Source organism: Macaca fascicularis, chromosome 8, assembly GCF_037993035.2.
Source record: "Macaca fascicularis isolate 582-1 chromosome 8, T2T-MFA8v1.1".
Lineage (NCBI taxonomy): Eukaryota > Metazoa > Chordata > Mammalia > Primates > Cercopithecidae > Macaca > Macaca fascicularis.
Window position 1 is genome coordinate 7,076,419 of NC_088382.1, and position 23,813 is coordinate 7,100,231.

At 40.7% G+C, this 23,813-nt stretch overlaps 1 protein-coding gene and 1 long non-coding RNA gene across 12 annotated transcripts in view; one reads left to right on the forward strand and one right to left on the reverse strand.

The window, feature by feature from the left end:
• The window catches only part of LOC141407550 (uncharacterized), a 100,850-nt gene extending 93,248 nt beyond the window's left edge, over positions 1-7,602 (reverse strand). For all 5 annotated transcript variants that reach the window (XR_012417002.1, XR_012417004.1, XR_012417000.1 and 2 more), the window contains exon 1: positions 7,551-7,602. This is a non-coding gene — a long non-coding RNA (uncharacterized lncRNA). The remainder of the gene's footprint in view (positions 1-7,550) is intronic.
• Positions 7,603-7,780: 178 nt separating this feature from the next.
• AGPAT5 (1-acylglycerol-3-phosphate O-acyltransferase 5) overlaps positions 7,781-23,813 on the forward strand; it is a 51,953-nt gene continuing 35,920 nt past the window's right edge. For 2 of the 7 annotated variants that reach the window (XM_065518735.1, XM_074000215.1), the window contains exon 1: positions 7,781-8,296. In XM_065518735.1, coding sequence (XP_065374807.1) covers positions 8,078-8,296 — 219 coding nt within the window. In that variant the 5' untranslated portion in view covers positions 7,781-8,077. Of the gene's footprint in view, positions 8,297-14,271; positions 14,357-16,905; positions 16,978-20,110; positions 20,576-23,813 lie in introns of those variants that run through there. The other 5 variants (XM_065518738.2, XM_065518734.1, XM_065518739.2 and 2 more) reach the window with 5 other exon arrangements.

A 23,813-nucleotide genomic window follows, 5' to 3' on the forward strand; every position in this document is an offset into this window, starting at 1 on the left:
AGACTCAAGACTCCGTCTCAAAAAAAAAAAAAAAAAATTTTAAACAAAGCATCGTCCACCTGGCCATTTGAGTTTTTCATATTTTGTATGACTTCTGTGCCTGAATGCACGTTAATAAACATGCCTTTTTTTCCTTGTTGATCTGTCTATTCCAAGTGGTGTTTTTGTTTTGAGACGGAGTCTCGCTCTGTCACCAGGCTGGAGTGCCGTGGCATGATCTCAGCTCACTGCAACGTCTGCCTCCCGGCTTCAAGCGATTCCCCTGCCTCAGCCTGCCAAGTAGCTGGGATTACAGGCACGTGCCATCACGCCTGGCTAATTTTTTGTATTTTAGTAGAGACGGTGTTTCACCATGTTGGCCAAGATGGTCTTGATCTCCTGACCTTGTAATCTGCCTGCCTCAGCCTCCCAACCCAGTTTGCTTTACAGGATCAAATCAGTGAAGTCTGAGGGGGAAAAATAAACTTGCCTATAAAGGGAAGGATCTGTTCCAGGCCTCTCTCGTTGGCTTGTGGACAGCCTTCTCCCTGTAACTCTTTACACCATCTTCCCCCACATGTCTGTGTCCAAATGTCCTCTTCTCAGAAGGATTAGGGCCCATCCTAATGACCTAACGGACTAATTTTAATTTGGGTACCTCTGTGGAGACCATAGCCAAATAAGGTCATGTGCTAAAGCAGGGCAGAGGGTAGTACTTCACCATATGAGTTTGGGCTTTATAACATTGTGCCATTGTGCTTAACAGACTATTTTCAAAAACAATAGAAAATTTAGGAAAAGTGGCATTGTTTTACTTTCTTATTTTTTCAAATCTTTTTAATGTGGTTTAATGAAACAAAGTGCTTCTGCATTCAATCTGCTGCCATGTTTTGTGTTTTGTTGTTGTTGTTGTCGTTGTTTTTGGCTGAAATGTATAAAGAAAATCCAGCCTTATATAGATTTGTAATTGGAAAAAGGGTTTTTTTGGGGGGCTGCGGGGGAACAGGGTCTCACTCTGTCCTCTAGGCTGGAGTACAGTGGCGTGATCTCAGCTCACTGCAGCCTCCTGGGCTCAGGTGACCCTCCTACCTTAGCCTCCGGAATAGCTAGATGAGGCTACAGGTATGCACCACCACATATGGCTAACTTTTGTATTTTTTGTGGTGAAACATGGGGTTTCGCCATGTTACCTAGGGTGGTCTCAAACTCCTGGGTTCAAACAAGCTGCCCACCTCGGCCTCCCACAGTGCTGGGATTACAGGCATGAGCTACCGGTAGTGCCCGGCCTGGAAGGGGTATTTTTATAGCCTTTTCAGATAATGTGACTTCTTTCATATTACACTAAAACTCAGGAACTGGTGATTGCTTAAAGGTTAACAGCCATGTAAAGTGTGAAATTACATCAATGAAATTTTTGCAGTTAAATTAAAACCCATTGGTATATCCTGTGCTTGCAAGAGCCATTTACCCATTCATCATTTTTAAATATCATGCATTATTTTAAAAACATTGGTTTACTGCATTGTGCCAACCTTCCAAATTCTGACACATTTCATGATACAGTATTGAAAAATCACAATGGTTGCTAGTACCACAGATCTCATGAAAAAAGTCTTCAAGAAGACAGTGTGGCAATTCCTCAAGGATCTAGAACTAGAAATACCATTTGACCCAGTCATCCCATTACTGGCTATATACCCAAAGGATTAAAAATCATGCTGCTATAAAGACACATGCACATATATGTTTACTGCAGCACTATTCACAATAGCAAAGACTTGGAACCAACCCAAATGTCCATCAATGATACACTGGATTAAGAAAATGTGGCACATATATACCATGGAATACTCTGCAGCCATAAAAAAGGATGAGTTCACGTACTTTGTAGGGACATGGATGAAGCTGGAAACCATCATTCTCAGCAAACTATCGCAAGGCCAAAAAACCAAACACCGCATGTTCTCACTCATAGGTGGGAATTGAACAATGAGAACACGTGGACACAGGATGGGGAACATCACACACCGGGGTCTGTCGTGGGGTCGGGGCAGGGCAGGGAGGGATAGCATTAGGAGATACACCTAGTGTAAATGACGAGTTAATGGGTACAGCACACCAACATGGCACATGTATACATATGTAACAAACCTGCACATTGTGCACGTGTACCCTAGAACTTAAAGACAAAAAAAAAAAAAGAAAGAAAGAAAGAAAAATGTCTTCTAGAATTGAGAGGGTATCAAGCTCATAGAGCAACATATGTTTTCCAAGATTCAAGTTTTCACTTGAAAGCTTCGATTTTATTGTTGGCAACATTACCCACTGTTTTCTTTTGAAGTGAATTTGTTTTCAGAAAAAGTGTCTGCCAGACTCACCAGTTTATCTGCTAGTTATTCTTTCAAGCAAAACTGATGTTCCGTGAAAAAGGTAGCTCTCAACTTGCAGCTCAGAGGTCGTTTCCCACAGGGGAGCTATTGAGCTTTGGTATGCATCCCGTGTGTTTCATGCAAGTTCCGTTTAGTCACATGGAGTATTCACAAGACGCGTACTCCACAGTTGAGACTTAATAAAATTGACTTTTTTTATTTTTTATTTTTTGCTACCACATTGAGACTATTCTCAAGTGAAGTGTTTTTGCCATGATCACATGGCGATGAAGAACATGACAGTCACTAGCGGGTACCTTTCTGGGTCATTGCCTTACTTCCAGTGAGGTGTCAGTGGATTTACCTACCCCTGCTTTTGCATCACCACTGCAAATCTAATAGTGAAAAGGCAAATGATGTCTCAGTATTACTGTGAAAACATTTTTCCCTCACACCACCTGAAAGGGTCTTGAGGAGCCTGAAGGCTTCAAGGTCCACACTTCAAAAGAAACACAGCCCTAGACTGATGGTGGCCCATTACGGGTGGGGTCAGTTTCCCCCAGATCACATGGCTCTGTTGGGAGGGGTGGCTGTCTGTATGACCATCTTAGTCACCTCAAGGAGGGAAGGGGCAAAGGACTGCCGAGCATCTACTGCATAAGTAGACAGCTGTAACCTCTGGGTAAGAAAATGGGACTGGGTGCGGCATGAGGGAAATGTCCACATTTTATTCAATATTCAAAACATAGTATTGCTTACACTTTTTATAACAGGAATGCCTTCTTGTTTTATCTGTGCAAACAGCAAAATAAAAGCATGAAGGGGAACTGACCAAAGTTTTATTTAGTTTTTACAGAAATAGGATCATAGTGCATGTATTATCCAGCAACTTGCTTTGTCACCTAGTGTCCTAGTGATCTGTCCATGACTACGCATTTAGGGCTACTTATTCCTGTCCGACTGCTGCACACCATTTCACATATCAGTACTGTGTATCCACAGACCCTTTCTGCTAATGATGTGCACTTAGGGAGACTGACTAATTAAAAGGGTATCTGTCTGTATTAGGCTGTCCTTGCATTGCTATAAAGAAATACTGGAGACTGGGTAATTTATAAAGAAAAGTGGTTTAATTGGCTCACAGTTCTGCTGGCTGTACAGGAAGCATAGTGCTGGTATCTGCTCAGCTTCCGGGGAGGCCTCAGGAAACGTGAAATCATAGTGAAAGGCAAAGGGAGAGCAGGAGCGAGAGTGAGGTGAGCGGGGAGGTGCTACACAATTTTCTTTTCTTTTCTTTTCTTTTTTTTTTTTTGAGACAGAGTCTCACTCTGTTGCCCAGGCTGGAGTGCAGTGGTGCAATCTTGGCTCACTGCAACCTGCGCCTCCCGGGTTCCCGCCATTCTCCTGCCTCAGCCTCCTGATTAGCTGGGACTACAGGTGCCTACCACCACACCGGGCTGATTTTTGTAATTTTAGTAGAGACAGGGTTTCACCTTGTTAGCCAGGATGGTCTCAATTTCCTGACCTCGTGATCCGCCCACCTCAGTCTCCCAAAGTGCTGGGATTACAGGTGGGAGCCACTGTGCCCGGTCTGCTACAAAATTTTCAACCACCAGATCTCGCGAGAATCACTCACTATCCTGAGGACAAGTGCCAAGAGGGATGGTGATAACTATTCATGAGAAAACTGCCGCCATGATCCAATCGCCTGGCACCAGGCCCCACCTCCAACACTGGGGGTTAAGACTGATAATGAGATTTGGGTGGGAACACAGATCCAAACCATATGGCTGTCCATTCTTAGAACATACTGTCAAATGTCCTTCCAAGAACGCTGTGCATGAGGGATTCGTTTTTCTCTCCATACATGATCACCATCAAAGGCTAAGCCACTATCATCCTTTCTAGCTGGGAGTCTAGCTATAGTCTCCAAACTGTTTAAAATGTACTTTCCATAATGCCTGAACAACTTTTAAAAAGACCAAATATAAGCATGTCAGTCCTCTCCTTAAAATCTCAGTAGCTTCCCTGTCCTTTGGGATAAACTCTAAAATCTTTACATGTCTCCCAAGACCCTGCTGTCATCTGGTTCTTGCCTATCTTTCCAGACTCAATCCCTACCATCCTTGTCTCCTTCCCTTACCCTAATTATTTCTGTAAAAACAGTCTTCGAATGGAGGCATGCATATCCCTGAGAATATGGACACATGTGGTCATGAGCAGTTTCAAGGGATTCAGTTTTTCAGATCCCAACTCTTCTAAAAGTTATCTGACTGAGGACTCCTGGAGTCCAGGCCCACCCGGCACTTCACAATGGCTCCTCTCCCACCTGGTACATCCCAAATCTTACTACATGGTGCTGCCCTGCTGAGGTAGAAAAGTATAATAACCCTGAGGACACCAACAGAGAAAATTTATTTTAATGAAGGGACCATTAAGAGATGCATTTCTAGTAAAACTTTTTTTTTTTTTTTTTTTTGCCTACAGTTCCTTGTCAGATTTTGTGAAACACATTGATTACACTGTGTATTGCTAATAATAGTAATAGTTCAATCCAGAAGAAAATTTGCTTCTTAGAACCCTAATGATACAGTCTGATCAATACAAAACTTTAAAGGATAGAGCATATTCACTTACGATAGAATCCTGTGGTAGAATTGAAATAAAAATATTTTCAGGGAGAAAAATGATCAATGCAAAATTTTCAACTGGTCAAAGGCTTCAGTATTTTTGAAATGAACGATGGGGTGGATATTAAATCACTATAGTATTTATAACTCACTGCATACATTTAAACATTTTCTGTAATCACTTTATCTTCAAAACCTCATTCACAACTCATCACAACTTCTTTCGTAACTACTTAAATTTATAATTAAAAGCCTTTTAAAATTTATCATTAAAAGCCCCCCACCCCTTTTTCTTGAGACAGGGTCTTTCTCTTTCACTCAGGCTGGATTGCAGTGACGCGATCATGGCTCATAGCAGCTTTGAACTCCTGGGCTCAAGCAATCCTCCCAACTCAGCCTCCTGGGTAGCTGGGGCTACAGGCATGAACAATCACATCCAGCTAATTAAAAAGTATATATTTGTAGAGATGGAGATCTCACTCTACAAATCACTTAAGTGATCCTTCCTCCTTGGCCTCCTGAAGTGCTGGAATTACAAGTATTATCATGCCCAGCTGATAAAAACATTTAACTATCAATTTAAGAATGTGTGATAGGAATACACAGCATTCTTTCAAGGGGCATCTCAACAAATTTTTAAAAGAACATTGTGGCCCACTCCAGTGCTAAGCATGAGAATATGGTGTTTTCTCAGCTTCAGGCGTTCAAAAGTGCCATTCTCCCGTGGAAGGCCCACTAAGTCCCTCAAGCTTCACCTGAAATACCATTTCGCCTGAGAAGCCTTCCTTGTCTCCAGACTAAATTAGATTGCCTTGATATATGCTCCCATAGAACCACGAATGTCCCCTTTTCATCCCACAGGGAACTCCTTGTTAAATGTTGTACAAGGAAGGCATAGACAGACTTCACCTTTCACTGTTCCACTGGTGCCCAGCAGGGTATGCAGAAGAGGAAGTCGGCTGTGCTCTGAAAGAAGCACTACTCCAGTAGAGGGGTGGAAAAGGTCATCAGACTGCAAGGGCTCAACAAAAGTACAAGGTAAGGAGGCAGAGGGTGTAGGCTGATCAACTAAGAGGTATGCACTGAAAAGGGAGAAAAAAACAGAAAAACAGAGCCGGGTAGTGGCAGAAAGAGAGGGTGGATCTGTGACTGTTCACAGGAAGAGAGGAGTGGGAGCAGCACAGAGAATAACTGGTAAGTCAGGAGCTGGGTTTGGAGATAAAGAGGGAGCAAGAGAAAGTTCTGTGTTTTCATGCCAAACATTGAACAAAACTTTACAACTTGGTGATTAACACCTGGGGTGATTCACAGTAACAAATTTACACGTAAACACATATTTATTGACTTTGTACATAGCAAGCCTAACATGAACACAGAACCTGCTTTATCTTTTCACACATTGTTCTAGTGTAGGGATGTCTGGTCTCCGTTAAAGAAAGCATAAGGAGCATTAGTTGTGCACATTGTCCACACCCGTGACTTTTTCCCTCCGGTACTAAACCTAGTGCTTCTTACAGTACAGGGCAATGGCAGCCACAGAAAGGGAGAGAAGTTCTTTGTACTGTGTAATGCTTCCTGCTGGCCTTCAAATACTTGTTACTTGAGAGATCTCTATTCACCTGGCTTTGTCCCCAAAGGTCACCATCTACCAATGATGTTGTAACTTGATGTTAATCATGTATAAAGAAAGTAGCTACCATCCTGGCCCAGATTAGAACTTTCCACTGAAATGCCGTCCTGCCTAAAGGTAGCACGGGCTTCCATTATGGTGGTGGTGGGGGGGTGGAATATATATATATATATGGTAAAGCATTTGACATTCTTTTAAAGTACAACTATCCTTGAAAAGGGTTACATATTAAACCATTTTTACTGCAGCCAAAGAGGGGGAGAAAGATCCAGAAGGCCTGTGGATCTGCTTTAACATCAATAAAACAGCTATCCAGCCTTCCTAGCTTTTAGTGAAGGCTACAAAAGTATGTATTTTATGGATTCTACATGTGCACGCAAGTACTTTTTACTACAAAAAAAAAAAAAAAAAAAAAAAAAGGCTCCTTATTTAAAAAAAAAAATCAGAAACAAGTCCAACAGGCTCTGAGGAAATGAAGCAAGAGTGAATTCTGAAAAGGTCTAATAAACAGTATGGAAATATCCTTGTGGGGTGGTTCTTCTGCTATGCATAAACATGTAATTATCATCATTACTGTGATGGGAAAAACAGGGACCCTAATTCTGAAACACCCTGGTAAAGAGAGACGAGCGGGAGGGGCTGCTGCGCACTCAAAGGGGAGGCTGAGGAGGCGGCGTCCCCTTGCTAAGGACTGGCAGTGAGCAGACGGGGACACCCGAGCTGCCCTTCGACCTGGGCCCAGGTGCCTGCAAGACTGGGACCTCTGATAACCCTAACACCCCCTTTCTCACTGCTCTGATTGTGTACATGCCGGCGCCCAGGGGCCTGTGAGCAGGAGGTGCGCGTTCCAGGCACCTCCAGCGCCCCTTAAACCTGCCCGCGCGCACGTCCGGCCGAGGGAGCAGGACGAGTCACCCGAACCCTCGTCCAGCCCGCACCCACCTTCACCTAGCTCCGCCAGTCGCCACCTCCCTTCCAGCGTCCGCAGCCGGCCTAGCTGGGGAGCATGCGCAGTGGCCTGAGCTGGTTTTGCCCGCGCTCCCGGTAGGTAGCTGTACTTTAACTGTCGGCCCAAATCAACCAATCAAGAGACGTGTTATTGCCTCCGACGGGTACCTATGGCAACGTATGACCAATCAGAAGGCGCGTTATTGCCGCGGAGCCCCTCCCCCGGCGGGGGGGATGTGGCGATGGGTGAGGGTCATGGGGTGTGAGCATCCCTGAGCTGTGGATCCGGGAGGGCCGCGGCTTCGCTTGCCTTGCAGCCGCGAGCAGCGCACGCAGCCCCGCACTCGCCTACCCGGCCCCCGGCGGCGGCGCGGCCCATGCGGCTGGGGGCGGAGGCTGGGAGCGGGTGGCGGGCGCGGCGGCCCGGGCCCGGGCGGTGATTGGCCGCCTGCTGGCCGCGACTGAGGCCCCGGCGGCGGGCGGGGAGCGCAGGCGGAGCCCGCTGCTGCCGAGCAGAGAAGATGCTGCTGTCCCTGGTACTCCACACGTACTCCATGCGCTACCTGCTGCCCAGCGTCGTGCTCCTGGGCACGGCGCCCACCTACGTGCTGGCCTGGGGGGTCTGGCGGCTGCTCTCCGCCTTCCTGCCCGCCCGCTTCTACCAGGCGCTGGACGACCGGCTCTACTGCGTCTACCAGAGCATGGTGCTCTTCTTCTTCGAGAATTACACCGGGGTCCAGGTGAGCCGTCTACCGCTCCCAGGTCTCGGCGTCCACCCGAGCTCCCGGAGGCGTGGACCCCTCCGGTCCCCACCAGCTGGCGAGGGTCACCCGGCCGGCCCGGCGGACCCAGCACGTAGAGCACGTGCCGCCTCCCCGCCTTCCTCTCCGCGTGCTTCCTGCCGGTCTGCCGAGATCTCTCTCTAGGAAGCTGTGGCCGCGTCGTCCTGAGGCTACAAGTGGGACCCGCCGCCCCTTTCCCCGCCCCTCGCCTGGGTCCGATGCTACTTAGAAAAGTGGGTGCAGATGCACGTTTTAAATAGGGCACGCGTTTAGCAGTTTCTGGCCTTTGGTCCAAAGAGGTGGTCATGTTGGAACAGATCGGAGACGTCTACACTCCGAAGTGCGCTTTTACAATGACCTCTTGAAACAGAAGTACAATTCGGTCTTGTGTTCTTCCCCCAGGACAAGTGAAAGCTGGGCGAGGAAATAAATACATTTGTTACGGTAGAAACCTAACTAGATACAATTCTTGCCAACTTTAACTGGGTTTAAATGTGTGGGTGATCTGTTGTCTGATTACTTTCTGTTACTGTTTCTCTGTAGAGATTGGATTCGTAGATTAAACTTGAGAAACAAACCATAAAAGTAGAAGGCCCTCTTTAACAGTAGGTATTTGAAGTCTTATAAGAAATAACAAATGTGAATTTTTCTTTCATTTCTCAATTTGAAAGAACAGCTTTATTCTTGGTTATTCCTAATGTCCACTTAGTCCTCTTTTACTTTTCTTGGTAGGGTTAGGGTGGGATGGGGAAAATGGGACGGTATCATTTTGTCTTTTTAACTTTTTTTTCCCACCTGCAGCAGCTGTTTTTACCCTGTGGTCAGTCAGCTACTATATTTAGTTTGCAGTTGCACTGCTGATCGACCCTTGATGGTCCCAGTTGGAAGTTGTTTGGGGGGAAGGAATTAGGAGAGGCCAGGGCCTCCATTTAAACCAGTATCTGTAAATGTCTCCTTGGAAAGAAAAGAAGATACTATTCCAGATCATGGTTTCCTGGCAATTGACATTTAAAATGAGCCTCACTTAAAAATTTCAATAATTCAGGCTAATTTTTTCCCTTTGTATGGTAACTCCACCAAGTTTGTCTAAATGTCTGAGTTTTATCATGATTAAGTTTTTACTTTCACGTCATATGACAACTGGCCTGGGTTGGGATATAATCTCAGAACACAAAGTCATTCACTCTTAAAAAAATAATTCTATCTGTGGCGGGTTAGGTTATTTTTGTTCTAAGAGTACACAATATGATGCAGAATACACCATTGAAGGATTTTTTGGTTTGGCAAGTTCTTATGTTTTTAAATGGCTGTAAAACTTAGCAGTGTTTCTGAAATTACATACCTTACCTTATATACTGCTGACTTCAGAGCTCCAATTTACTTCTTGATTTCCCAGCAAGTGATTTTGAAAACATTTAATCTAATCATTTCCCCCCGCCCCATTCAAATCAAAGGAACTAGCGTCCAGCACTAATTTTCATGCACTTATGAAAGGATGCCTGACTTAAGTATAATTCAAAATTTTGTTTACTGTGTGTTCCTTGATGAAGTTCTTTAGGAATCCTAGAACTAACTGATTGCCCACTGATCCTCAAATGCAAGTTATGAACATTTAATACAAATTTAAAAGCAAGAGTTTCTTATTCCTGCATTTTTATTTTTATTGTTTGGAGGGGACAAATAATTATTTTCTGTTTACTAACAGAGAGCAGGGTATTTTGAATTTATTAGGGTCTTTTTCTGGAATCTGGGTTTCCTGTGTACACAAAGCTACCTTTCAATATTTTTGTTTGTTTCTTTTAAGATTAAACCAATAGAGGAATAAATAGCTATCTTCAAACATAAGACCCAAGGGAAAAAGATTTATAGTGACGTTCTGTCACCATATTTTTTACCTGTGACTTTGTACCATTAACTTTGTCACTGAGATGTTTTGATTAAAATTTTTAGCTTGCTTTTCTTGTTTTGTTAGGATACTCTTTTTTTCTTGAATTGTTTTTATCAGCTTTCGTTTGCAAGGCTAGTGATGATTCTCTTGTTCTGCATAAAGTATTGTTGACTCATTTCTGAAGGGAGTTTTAGTAATTTAAGAGGTTATAAGTTTTTAAATAAAAAGTTTATTAATTTATATATATTAAAGAGACATTTTAAAATAAAAATTTTTTTAATGACATTTTTATGCCTTTCAACTCTAGGTTTAAAAAATAAGTGGTTCATAGTAGTTCTTGCAGAAGAATATTTTCTTTTACATAGAATTTTTAAGCTGAAGAGAAGTAGTAGTAGGTCCATGAGATTTATGATCTGTGCTTGGCAGGTAAACCTGCTTCCAACAAGTTTACTTGAATTTTCCTTGGATTCTGGACCTTTTTCTTCCCTAATTTCACTACTTTATTTTCATATGTATCTCTGAGATAGAGAAATATTTCAGTCAGTGCTGCTAAAATTGTTCCTTACAACTCGTTTATCCTTTTAGGTCCTTCCAAAATCTCTCATTGGTGCTGAAACTCAAATGGGTACTTTCTTCACCATTTATATCTTTAGAATGAGTAATAAGAATTTTTAAAGTTTTTTTATATTTCACGTAATTTGATACTCATTGAAAATCAACTGAAATTTCTCTACTATGTTGAGAGGCATTGATTCAAGTTACTTTTGAATCAATGTTACTTTCCTGTGCTGCCAAAACAGATCACCTCAAACCAATGGCTTAAGAAACTTAATTTCTCGTGATTCTGGAGGCCAGCAGTTTGAAATGAAGGTGTAGGCTCAGTTGTACTCCCTCTGGAGGCCCTAGAGGGGAATCTGTTCTGTGGCTTTCAGCTTCTGGTGACTGAACCTCTGCCTTACAGTCCTTGCTGCCACCTCTTCTGCCTCACATCTCACTCTGCCTTTCTCTTAGAAGGGTGCTTGTCATTGGGTTTAGAGCCCACCTGGATAATCCAGGATGATCTCTTCATCTCAAGATCCTTAATTTAATTGTAACTGCAAAGGACTTTTTCCAAATAAGAAAACATTCACAGGTTCCAGGGCTTAGGATGTAGACACATTTTTTGAGGGATTGCCCTTCAACCCACCACAATAATGAAATCCATAGTTCTGCCTATTCAGTATTTTGTAGTTATTTCTTAGTTTAACTTGCCTTATTTCTTTAGGTATTTATATGTTAATGCATTTTGGTCTCTGCTTTCTTTAACAGAGAACCTGGTTTTCTGTAGTAAGTTTACTTACTTTCCCATAATCTTTTAGTTTCTTATTTACAGATTTACTTTCACATATCCCTTAAGTAGAACATTTGATTAACTGTTTTATTTTCAGAACAAATCTGTATTCTATGTAATAACCAACTTATTCATATTTTGGTATTCTTTTAATTCTTAACTAATTCTGAAATTACCATCTTGTGATTATATATATGTATTCTTGTGATTATATACATATATTCTGAAATTACCATCTTGTGATTATATGCATATTCTTGTGATTATATACATATATTCTGAAATTACCATCTTGTGATTATATATTATGTATCATATGTAATCATATATCTCATATATAATATATATCATGTAATCATACATATATCATATATGATATATATAATCACAAGATGGTAGTTTCAGAATCAATAAAGAATTAACTGATACATATATCATATGATATATGTAATCACAAGACGGTAATTTCAGAATCAGTTAAGAATTGACATATATATCATCTATATGATATATGTGGAAATAACTGAAATCTTGATAAAGGTAATTTCACTTCTAAGACTGTTAATTGTGTATGATGTGGTGAGTATACTGGTATTTGGTTTGTTTACCACTTAAAAGCCCTGTCTGTAGGATAGGAAGTAACTTGAATGTGGAATGCTTAGAGACTCAGAATAAGAGGCCATATGTATATTCTTGAGCTGGAGTTTAAGGAAATCTTACGTGAGATTAAAAGGAAAGCTGGAGTACTGGCAGAGGAGTAGATGGGACTCATGAAAAAGGAATGAAGTTACCTTAAATTCTATCATCGTGAGTTAAAGTGAAACTAGATTTATCTTAGTTTATAGCCTAGAATTCTATCCTAGGAATCTAGATATATCCTAAATGTTGGGATAGCTGCATAAACAACAATTGTAATAGTTATGATCAATAATGGAAAATATTTTTAGCATGTTTTGTGAAGCTGATAAAAGTTAATAGAATGTCTTCAGATGTCAGAATTCTTTTTTCTTTGCTTCCTTTTAAAAAAATTTCTTTTCCCCATTCCTATGCAATACACTGAAAACTGATCATTGAAATTTGTAGGCCAAAAAATTATCAACACATAATAGATTGGGGTTTGGGTTTTGTTGAGTCGGGGTCTTTTTCTGTCACCCAGGCTCTAGTGCAGTGGCACCATCATGGCTCATTGCAGCCTTGAATGCCTGGGTTCAAGCAATCCTCCCGAGCAGCTGCCGTGCCATTATTTCTAGCTAATTTTTAAAAGTTTTTGTAGAAATGGGGTCTTGCTATGTTGCCCAAGCTGGTCTTGAATTCCTGGCCTCAGGTGATCCTTCTGCCTTGGCCTCCCAAAGTGCTGGGATTACAGGTGTGAGCCACCATGCCCAGCCCCTAATAAATATTTTAATTGCCAATTTATCTTGCTTAAATCAGTTGGTAACACTTGGAATTTTCTTCAGAATATATTTTACATTAGTGGCTCTGACTGCTAATCCCCCCTTCCCCAAATGCTAATGTAACATAACAAAATGCACAGTTCTTAAGTTTATATAAAATAAACTTAGGTTTTCAGTTGACCTGCTTTAAGTGTAAAATAGTTTGAAAAACACAAGAAAGAAGATAAAGAATTTAAGATTTTGACATTTCTCTAATATGCCCTTAACTTCTCCAAGGAGTCATACTTTTTTTTGTGAGACAGAATCTCACACTGTTGCCCAAACTAGAGTGCAGTGGTGCAATCTCCACTCACTGCAATGTCTGTCTCTGGGCTCAAGTGGTCCTCCCACCTCAGCCTCCCGAGTAGCTGGGACTACAAGTGCACAGCACCATGCCCAGCTAATTTTTTTGTTTTTTGTTTTTTGTTTTTTGTTTTTTTTTTTTGGCCTGGGGAGGGGTTAGAGATGAGATTTTGCCATGTTGCCCAGGCTGGTTTTGAGCTCCTGGGCTCAAGTGATCCCTCCGTGATCCACCATGTTTAGCTGATTCATACTTTTAACTGAAACATTGTTCCAAGTTCCTCAGAAACAGTCAAGGCTTTTTATCTAGAGACCATTTATAACTGCATCTTTCTTTTTGTAGCACTGACTCATCAAATTCATCCTAAACTCCTAATGAGTTAAATTTATATTCTGAATCTTGCTGTAAAAGCAACCATTCATTAGAATGGAACATGTTTACTTATAACTGGAGAAGGGAGCTTATAAGTCATCTAGCCTACCCCCTTTTATGACATTTCTACATTCTTTCTGCACTTCTGCCAAAATGTTGCCCAGCGCCATCTCGGATATCTGTAGTCCTAACGAGAATATGAATTGTAGCTTGTATCCTTAATTTTACTCTTCTGTGCTTATTTGTCATTCATGTGAAGACCTTAAATAGATCTTAAATTGCTTCCTTCACTTTAGCACTTTAGCTGAGAGTAATAGGACTGTGTAGGTTTGGGTGTGTCTCTGCATTAGCTTGTTTAAGCAGGATAATAAAAACTTTTACTATAGGAAATTAAACATTTCCCAATCAAATCAATTCCAGTCTAACACAATTAAATTCTGATTAGGGAACTGGTTAACTTACTAGACTTAGAGGAAAATCCTAAAGAAATATAACTAAAACTCTATATTTACACTTTATAAATATAAACCTCTGTGAACAAACCAGTTATTTCAGGTTGCATTGGTGTATAGTTTTTTAATGCCTTATTTTTCTATTTTAAAATCACAGATGCAATTATGCATTCAAACACTGCCACAATATTTTGAGAAAGTTAAAGTTTCCCCTACTCCTACACTACGTACACCTTTCCCAGGTATGTACCAATTTGGTGTGTAACTTTAGATTTCTTCCAAGAGCTTTTAAGTAGGTGTTTGAATTATGGGAAGATTCTTCAGTTAAATGAACTTCTTAGATGAGTTTTTTAGTACAGTAGCACAAAATATACCTGTGTACCTATGGGGATACCTCTGTGCCATTACGATGGAGGGCAAGGGAAAACAGCACTCCGTAAATACCTAGTTTACTTTCCCTCTTGTGTATATTTGTCTAATTTTGTGGAGCTGATGCTTCTCAAATGGAATCAGAAGTTAGTTTTTCCTTTACTATTTTCTCATTATGGTTTCTTAACTAGAGGTTGATGTTAGTAGTTGGACAATTCAGTAGTAAGTAATGACTTCAGTAAGGGATCTCTAGAACCTAGATCCCTTAATCCCTGCGATATTCCCGTGTGCACATTGTTCCAGGTGCTGTGCTGGGTACCAAGGGATACAATGTTTGATAGACAATGTACCTGCCATTATGGAGTTCACATTTTAGTGTGGGAAGACAAACAATAACAAGAAAGTGAAAATTTACTGTGCCGTGCCAAGTTGTTTAGCCTGGTGGGTGCAAGGTAGGGGTTTGGAAAATCTTCCAGAGCAAGTGACATTTGTGTGGAGCTCTGTAAAAGGGCAAGCTTGAAAGGTAATGTAGTCATCCAGGTGAGAAATGATGGTTAGGGGAGTGGAAAGAGTGGATGTTGAGATTGAAAAGAATTCCAAATCTATTTTAGTGGTAGCTGATAGGACTTTGTGATTGAACGTTGAGGAAAAAGAAGAGGGTGGGTTAGTAGCACACTCAGTCGCAGCTAGTGAGTGCTGCTGTGTGCAAGTATTGTTCTCTTATGTAAATAATTTCATCTTTACAAGGTAGGCACTATTCTTCCTCTTTTACAGACAAGGAAAGGGGAATACCCATGGTTCACATCTGTAGTAGTCTAGCCAGGAGTTTCAGTCACTCATTTTCTGAAGGTGCTCTGCCTGGCACTGTGGTTATATTGCTTGAAATGAGACCCCTACTCTCAAGGTATTCATCTAGAAAAGACATGAACTGCCAATTACAAAATAGGATGACACTGAAATTAGAGGTGTGTTTATTAGCTTTGCTGTACGGAGAGAGAAAGTAACTCTGCTTGGGTTAGTGGAGAAGGCTATAAAAATTACTTCGAACTTTTACTTGGAACATGCGTAATTAACATGGAATGTTTAGGGAAAAGAGGTTTTCAATTGATAACATAATAAACATGAGGAGTTTGAAGCATGGCATTCAAGGTTCTCTAAATTCTGGCCCGGTTAACTTTTCCGTTCCTTGGTTTCATTCTAGTCCAGGTTTTCCTTCTGGGCCGCCCCTCCCCACATTAGACCTCTCCTTTCTGGAATTCCAGCTCAAGCCCTAGCTTTTCTCCATCTGTCATGATCTTACCCCATCTCAATGTCAGGGTAATTTTTATGTAATATTAACATACATAATACTAACATAACTATCATATTTTAATGTTTGGATCATCTTCTCTGCAACATTGTAACCTCTTGAAGATGGCAGTAAAGGGGAGAATGACTTGATTTTACTTTTTCTTTTAACAAAAATGGCAGAGTAGTCTGGGCACGGTGTGGCTCATGCCTGTAATCCCAGCACTTTGGGAGGCCAAGGCGGGTGGATCACTTGAGGTCAGGCATTCGAGACCAGTCTGGCCAACATTGTGAAACCCCGTCTCTACCAAAAAATACAGAAACTTGCTGGGCCTGGTGGCGTATGCCTGTAGTCCTAGCTACTTAGGAGTCTGAGGTGGGAGAATCGCTTGAACCTGGGAGGTGGAGGCTCCAACTTGGGCGACAGGGTAAGACCCTGTCTCAAAAGAAAAAAAGAAAAAAGGGCCAGGTGCGGTGGCTCATGCCTGTAATCCCAGCACTTTGGGAGGCTGAGGCAGGTGGATCACCTGAGGTCGGGAGTTCGAGACCAACCTGACCAACATGGAGAAACCCCATCTCTACTAAAAATACAAAATTTGCCGAGCATGGTGGCGCATGCCTGTCATCTCAGCTACTTGGGAGGCTGAGGCAGGAGAATCACTTGGACCCAGGAGACAGAGGTTGTGGTGAGCTGAGATCATACCATTGCACTGCAGCCTGGGCAACAAGAGTAAAATTCCATCTCAAAAAAAAAAAAAAAGGGAGAGAGAAAAGGCGGAATACTCTAGGGAATTCTAGTTTGTGTTTCTGTGGAAATGTAGCTGAATCTCACTTTTAAGGGATGGAGATTTTTGAATGGCATTACTAGTTGGTAAGTTTTGTTCTAACAGGGTACCCAGGTCTAGTGAGTCCGATTCATTCTCTCCTTAAATAGATGAAGGAGGAAGAAACATGAACTCCACCCTCAAGAGTAAGGCAGAATGAGCAAAGTCAGACAAGTTAAAAAAGAATTCTCACGCGGCCAGCAGTGCAGAAAATCCTTGGTTTAGCTGTGAATCAAAACCAGTACTTTTTGTAATTTTTGAGCCTATGCAATTCTCCAAGATTTTATGTTGTTTCTTCTGTTTCTCTGTAGGCACCAGACATGAAAACCCCAAATAAGAAAGTGTTGCTTGAAGATTTTAGAGTACTGTGTATGTGTATAAGTGTAAGTAATATTTAGAAGATGACTTTACTGTGCTCCAGCTTGGCATGAGAATTCCAGGGGCAGAAAGAAATGAGGGTGATGATACCTGGAAAGGAGAGTCGTATTAAGTCCCAGCCACATATTAAGTGCTAACCACCTACTGTTAATAGGTGCTAATGTTCTGGATTGACAAAATGCATAGTGTCTACCCTAAAGTAACACATAATTTAGCAGTGCAGAAAGATGTCACTTAAAAGAATGTTTTAAGTGAATGTTTGCTGAGATAGTTCAAAAATTAAAGAAATAAACAAAGAACTGAGGAAATAAAGGAGGAATACAACTATGTCAGATGGTTACTTAACTGGGTGGCTGTTGCGTATATAAGCAGGTGGTTCACCTAAAAGTTGGGTGTGATGTAGTGAATGCCAGCTCTTGGTGCACTTTCATATTGCATTGCTTCCGGGCTTAATTTGTGTTTATGTAGGAAAAAATTTTTTGTTGGTTTTTAATTTTTTTTTACGGGTTCCTTATAATTCTGTGATTGATATTCAAAGTGAAAAAAATTATATAAGCTTCTAATATATGAGAAGCCGTCTCACTTGACATTTTTTATTTGGAATTTTTGCAGAAAATAGTTTTGTCACAGTCAAAAGATTTTGGGATCTTGGAGTGAGAAACCTCGGTGTAATTCCTATTTCTCTGCCATTCCGTATGTCATGTGGAGTAAGTGTCAACTTCTCAGTCTCAAGATTCTCATCCTTAAATGGAATACTTTTTGTCATGCTATTTTGAAGACAAAATGTGATAATATGTGAAACTGCCTAGCTCAGTGACTGGTACATCATGGATACTCAGAAAAAACACACCCTCTAAAATAAGAACAGTACCAAAAGACAGGATGTAAAATAAGGGCAGTGCCAAAAGACACATGCATGCTGAGTGTGTGAGAAAGAACTTCATGGCCTTCCTGGGTGGCGCAGGCCATGGCAGTTCCACAGCATGACGTGGTTGCTGTGGGTGGTAGAGCAGACATGCCGCTCCCCATCACTGCCTGGCTTTGATGCTTGCTTTCTTCAGCTGAGAGGACACAGCTGTGATACAAAGACCTTGTGTGTACAGTCATGACCTCACATTTTCAATTTCCTGCTGGCAGAACCCACAATCTCCAATGTACGAGCACCAGAGTTGGCCTGAGACAGACAGCATACAGAGGCTTGTAACATCCTTCTGGAAAACACTGTGTAAGCTTTCAGTGCGAATAAACATGATCAGTGGCAAGTTCTGTCAGATGTAGTCTGCGACCATCCTGATTTTACTGAGCAAGACTATGTTGATTTACAGGTGGCTGATGATTCCATGGATAGCCGGCTACTAGTATTTTTTACAAATTTAACAAGACATTCTTACTGGAAGATTGCCCTGTTCTTACGATACTACTGCCCTTTTTCCTTTATTTGCTGTTCAGACTAAACTTGGAGACTACAGTCAGTCAGAGAACTTGCTAGGCCACCTCTCAGGTTATTCTTTCATTCCTGATCATCCTCAAAATTTTGAAAAATAAATTGTAAAAATGACATCAGCAACATATAGGCTTATGTCCTTGAGAAGCAGAAGTTAATTACCTAAACACAGCAAGTACCTTAGAACTCGGTGGAGTTGAATTCCACTATGCAAGGAATCAAAGTTACAATGAAATTATGATTGGAATGACGTCAAGAGAAATTCTGATTTATAAGAGACTACGAATGAGTACCTTTCCATGGTCGAAGATTGTAAAAATTTGTTTTAAGTGCAAACAGTTTTTTATTCAGCTTTGAAAATGGCTTGCATAAATCTGGAGAAAGATTATCAGGATTTAATATGATAAATTGTAGAGCATGTAAACGTTTGTGGAAAGCAAGTTTAGAACATCACATATTCTTCTGTTTGGACAGACCACTTCCAACTAGAAATAATTTTTTTTGCACATTATTTTACATTAGGTTCAAAATTCCTAATGCACCGTGGGAGAACTGAAGTTCAATTAATTCAGTATGGCAAATAAAAGGCAAATAAAGACAATTTGCAGGATCCTCAAGTAAGCCATTGACGTGGAAATTAATGAATTGGGAAGTAGTAAGCAGGAATTCAATATCTGATGAAAGGATTGGAAACGTAAAGCCTTCCATCACAGCTGCCACCTGGAACAGGAATTCCTACTCATCAAAATTTTGCATTCATACAAGAGGGAACCTGATTATGACCGTCTTCAGTTGGTCATTTGGTAGATTATGTGGTTCACACTTCTTCCAAAGTATTTGCGAATCAGAGATCACCATTATCAGCACAAGCTGATAGCATCACTCTGGAATCATCCACCATTACAGGACACCCCTGAGATAGGTAGTCTCCGGCTTTACCACCCAAACAATCTAAGAAAAACAGTTGGAACCAAATTCATTATTTACATTTCCAACAAGATCTGGAAGATCATATTAATGAAACATTGATGTTACATCTTCTCTTAAAAAATCTACTCCTAATGGTGGTGTTCTACATGATCATCTTGTTCTAATCAGAGTGAACCTGATGAAAATGGAAGGTATGGAGTCAATGTAAAGGGGAATATGGTCAGAAGATGTCTGTGATCGTGTCCTGAGAAGCACCAGGAACACCTTTGAACTCGGTGACCCTCGATTGAAGAGAAGACCTAGTTGTATTGATCAGTGGTTGGGACTTTACAGACTCATCCATGATTGGGTTGTCCTGCTTATTAAAGCTAACTGTGAGAGACATTCTGGGGAACTCATGCTTCTAGTTCTACCTGTGCTGCATATGATGTAGTGGAAGAAGTGCTAGAAAACGGGACAGACTTCCAGTACATTCTGGAGAAAGACCCACTAGATAGTGTCCACCAGGATGACCATTTCCTGTGGGAGTCAGTGATCCAGCTAGCCAAGGGCTTACCGCTGGAACATTCTGGACACAATTTGATCAGCTTATCAAAAAGAAAACTTGGAATGACAATGTCTGGTGCCAGATTACCTTAGAACCTTTCCAAAAATAGATACAGAGATAGTTTGCCTTATGATACTACATGGATTATTTTAAAAGGTAATGAGGACTACATCAGTGCAATTCCAGCGTTATAAGTCAGAACAGTGCTTGTCAAGGGGCGTTACCACACACTTGAACAGATTTTTGGCAGATGACTTAGGAACAAGTCTTCTCCATGGTTGTAATGTTGACCACACAAGTTGAATGTGGCAGAGATAAATGACCCCAATATTGGCCAGAACCCAGAAGTTCATCCTGTGGATGCTACCAAGCCTTCTGCCACTCAGAAGAAGGAAGCACTGCCTTTATCTTCGGGAAGATCACACTGCTGTTTAACCAAGAGAAAAATGAGAGAGTCATCAGTCACTCAGATCCAGTACACAGGTTGGCCTGACCATGGAGACCCTGATGATTCAATGACTTTCTGGATTTTGTTTTTCATGTGCAAAATAAGAGGGTTGGCAAGGAAAAACTCCTTGTTGTTTCTTGCAGTGCTGGAGTTGGAAGAACCAGCATTCTTATTACTATGGAAACAGCCATGTGTCTCATTGAATGCAGTCAGCCAGTTTATTCACTAGACATGGTAAGAACAATGAGAGAGCAGTGAGCCGTGATGGTCCAAACACCTAGTCATTACAGTTTTGCGTGTGAAGTACTGTTTTGAAAGCTTATGAAGAAGGCTTTGCTAAAGAAAGCAAAAGGAAAAAAAGAACTTTGTCATCCGTTAGGTTCCATTTATTGCATGATAATTGTGTTTGTATTGATTATCGGGCAAGTAGCTGTTCGCTATTTTGATCTTATTTCAGAAGGGCATAATAATTTTACTATTCAATGAAACGTTTTAAGCTGGGTAGAAAAAGACTATAGTTTTTGTATGCTTTACAGCAGAAATCTTATAATGATTAACTGGTGGTATATTTCATTGGCATAAAATACATTTAAAAGTTCAAGTAATTATATAAACAGTGTAAATTGTATATGTAATCTTATTCAAATTGAAATTCTTTATGGCTGTACTTCTATGTAATCAAAGACTTTGTGGGGAGAGATAGACTAGCTAGCTATTTCTCTTGTCCATTAATCACTTAACACAGTTTTGAATAAAAAGTTCCGTTTCATTGGATAATACTAATGACAGTTTAACATATTTTAGATGGTTACTATGTTCTAGGCATTGTGTGAAGTAGTTTACATAGTTTCACTTATTTCACTGCAATCCTAGGAGGAGTAGTTACTATTATTACACTCATTTTACAGGCAAAGAAATAGGTCTGGAGAGGTTGGATGTTTTGCCCAAGTTCTCATCATAAGGTGACGGATGAGGATTCTAATTCAAGCTTAATTCAAGTCTAGTACTTTAGAGCCTACCTCTTAGTAGCTGTCATGTTACAGTATAGGGGAGAGCAGACTGTTCCTTTACCCTCGTAGGGTAGCTAGGGCTTGTGAATTAAGAGATTAAGAGACAGATTAACAGGAGTAGAGGCATACACATTTTATTGATGTTAGTGTTTTTACATGCACAGGGAAGGAGGAGGGGTTATTTTTATGTTTATCTTTATTTTAAAGAGACGGGGGTCTTGCTGTGTTGCCAGGGCTGGACTCAAACTCCTGAACTCACGCGATTCTTCTGTTTGAGCTTCCTGAGTAGCAGGGACTGTAGTTGTGCCCTTCTGTGCTTGGCTAAAGAATGGGTTTGTATGTGATTTTTAACAAAGGCTGATAAATTGTGAAGTGACTAGTCTAAGGAGAAGAGGATTTCAGCTCCCGGGGTGGTAAATTGTGGGAAAATGACTAGGAAATGTATGGTAATAAGGTTTGCTATGCAGGTTTATTTTGCCAGTTTCTGGTCTCCTAATAAGGGACAGGGAAACACCTTTACATATGGAAATTCATATGACCTTTCCACAGGGAAATTATGTCCTGCCTTAGGCAATTAGGGAGAGGGCAGAGAACTCTTCCTGTATCTGCTGTGTCTCAGCTGCCTTCAGCTCAAAGTAATCCTAATGCCAAAGTAGCGTATTTGGGTGTGGAATATTCTCTGATTCCTGTCAACAGTATCATCTATACTTAACAGCAGTGCAAGTTTTTTTTTTAAAAATCATGTTTCAGGTTTTGCATGTGGAAGGCAAATGGACATTATTGAGATAAATGAAGAATATATATTTTTTAACAAAGAATGCTGTGTATTTATGTCTCTGTGACATTGTGTTTTGGAGGCTAAGGTGTTAAGCATGTGATTACTTTAAATTCCATATTACTACCTGTTTTTAAGATTAAAAAAGAGTCATTAGGCAGTTTATGTATCATGAGAGCAAATTAAAAACAACATAAATGTGATCAAGGTGAGGTGAAACTAGTCCACTTCTAATTCAGGCCTTCTTGTGAAAGCCAGTTTGTGCAAGATAAGTAAGTTTGTTTGACGAGAACAGAATAACTAGTTTGTCAGTTGTGATGAAGATAGATAGTTATTCAGAAACATTTTTATTGGCTACCTCTGAATTAATAAATGAAAAGAGAAATTATTTTTTTTCTGTAGTGGATGTCTGATGAGTTCTTAAAAAGTGGATGAACCTAAAATTATGAAGAAGCAATTATAATGAACTTAAAATTACTTAAAGAGTTACGAAAAACAAAAAGAAAAGGCATGTTTTCTTGTGCCTTATTTTGAAGTGACAAATTGTTTGCAGGATACGTTTGTAGAGGGAACTAATGTGATTTAAAAAATGAGTACTAGATTTACAGAATGATGCCTTTAAAAGTCACTGGTGCACTTAAATTATTTTATTTATGTTTATTCTGAAACTACCTTTATTTTGAAGATGAGATATAGCTTTACCTACTGGTGACAAAAGTGTAAACAATAATTCTGGAAACATGTGTTAAAAACCAGCTTGGTGCTAGGCTCTTGGGGTAGAAAACGGATCAGGCTGTTGAGGAGCTCATAGGCCATAAGGGGCTGGGGACTTGTCATTAGGTGTGCAGTGTGTTCTGGATGCTCCTGAAGGAGTGTGGGCAGGTGCGCACCACCATGCCTGGCTAATCTTGTTATATTTCAGTAGAGACAGGGTCTGGCTGTGCTGCCCATGCTGGGTTTGAACTTCTGAGCTTAAGAGATCTTCCCATCCTGCCCCCACTGCCCCCGCCCACCCACTCCACCTCAGCCTCCCAAAGCACTGGGATTGCAGATGTGGGCCACTATGCCTGGCCTGTGCAAAACTTTTAAATCAGTGCATACTCAACGGTCTTGATGCAATTCCGGCTTGTTGGTAAGAGAATGGGGATTTACTCACAAGCGAGCATGTCATTTTTAACTCTGAACAGATCAAACTATTGGTTTTACTCATTTATGCCATCGATAAACTTTATGAATTAAAACTCACTGGGCAAATATTTAAACATACTACATACATAGCACTGTGCAGTTTCTAAGGAACGTAATGGAAACTTTAGTCACATCCCTGGCTTCCAGAACTTTATGTTATCTAGGTGCATTTGTCTGCAAAGTTGTTGGGTTAATTGTCCCTTTCTTTCCTCTCTTTTTAAGATATTAATAAATAATGTCATGACCAAAATATAATCCTTATGGACAAGGTAGATCTAAAAAGCCTTAGCTAATTTATAATCTTGCATAATCCATGATGACAAGATGCAGAAACAAAAATGCCCTAAATAAAAACCTAGCACCATTAGCAGCCATTTCCTTTTAAGTCTTTACGAGTATACTCCCAGTTTCTTGAAAAATTTATTCTAAAATATGTAAGACACACAAAACAGCAGAAACACTAATACAGGTACATTGAACACCTGTGTACCTACCACCC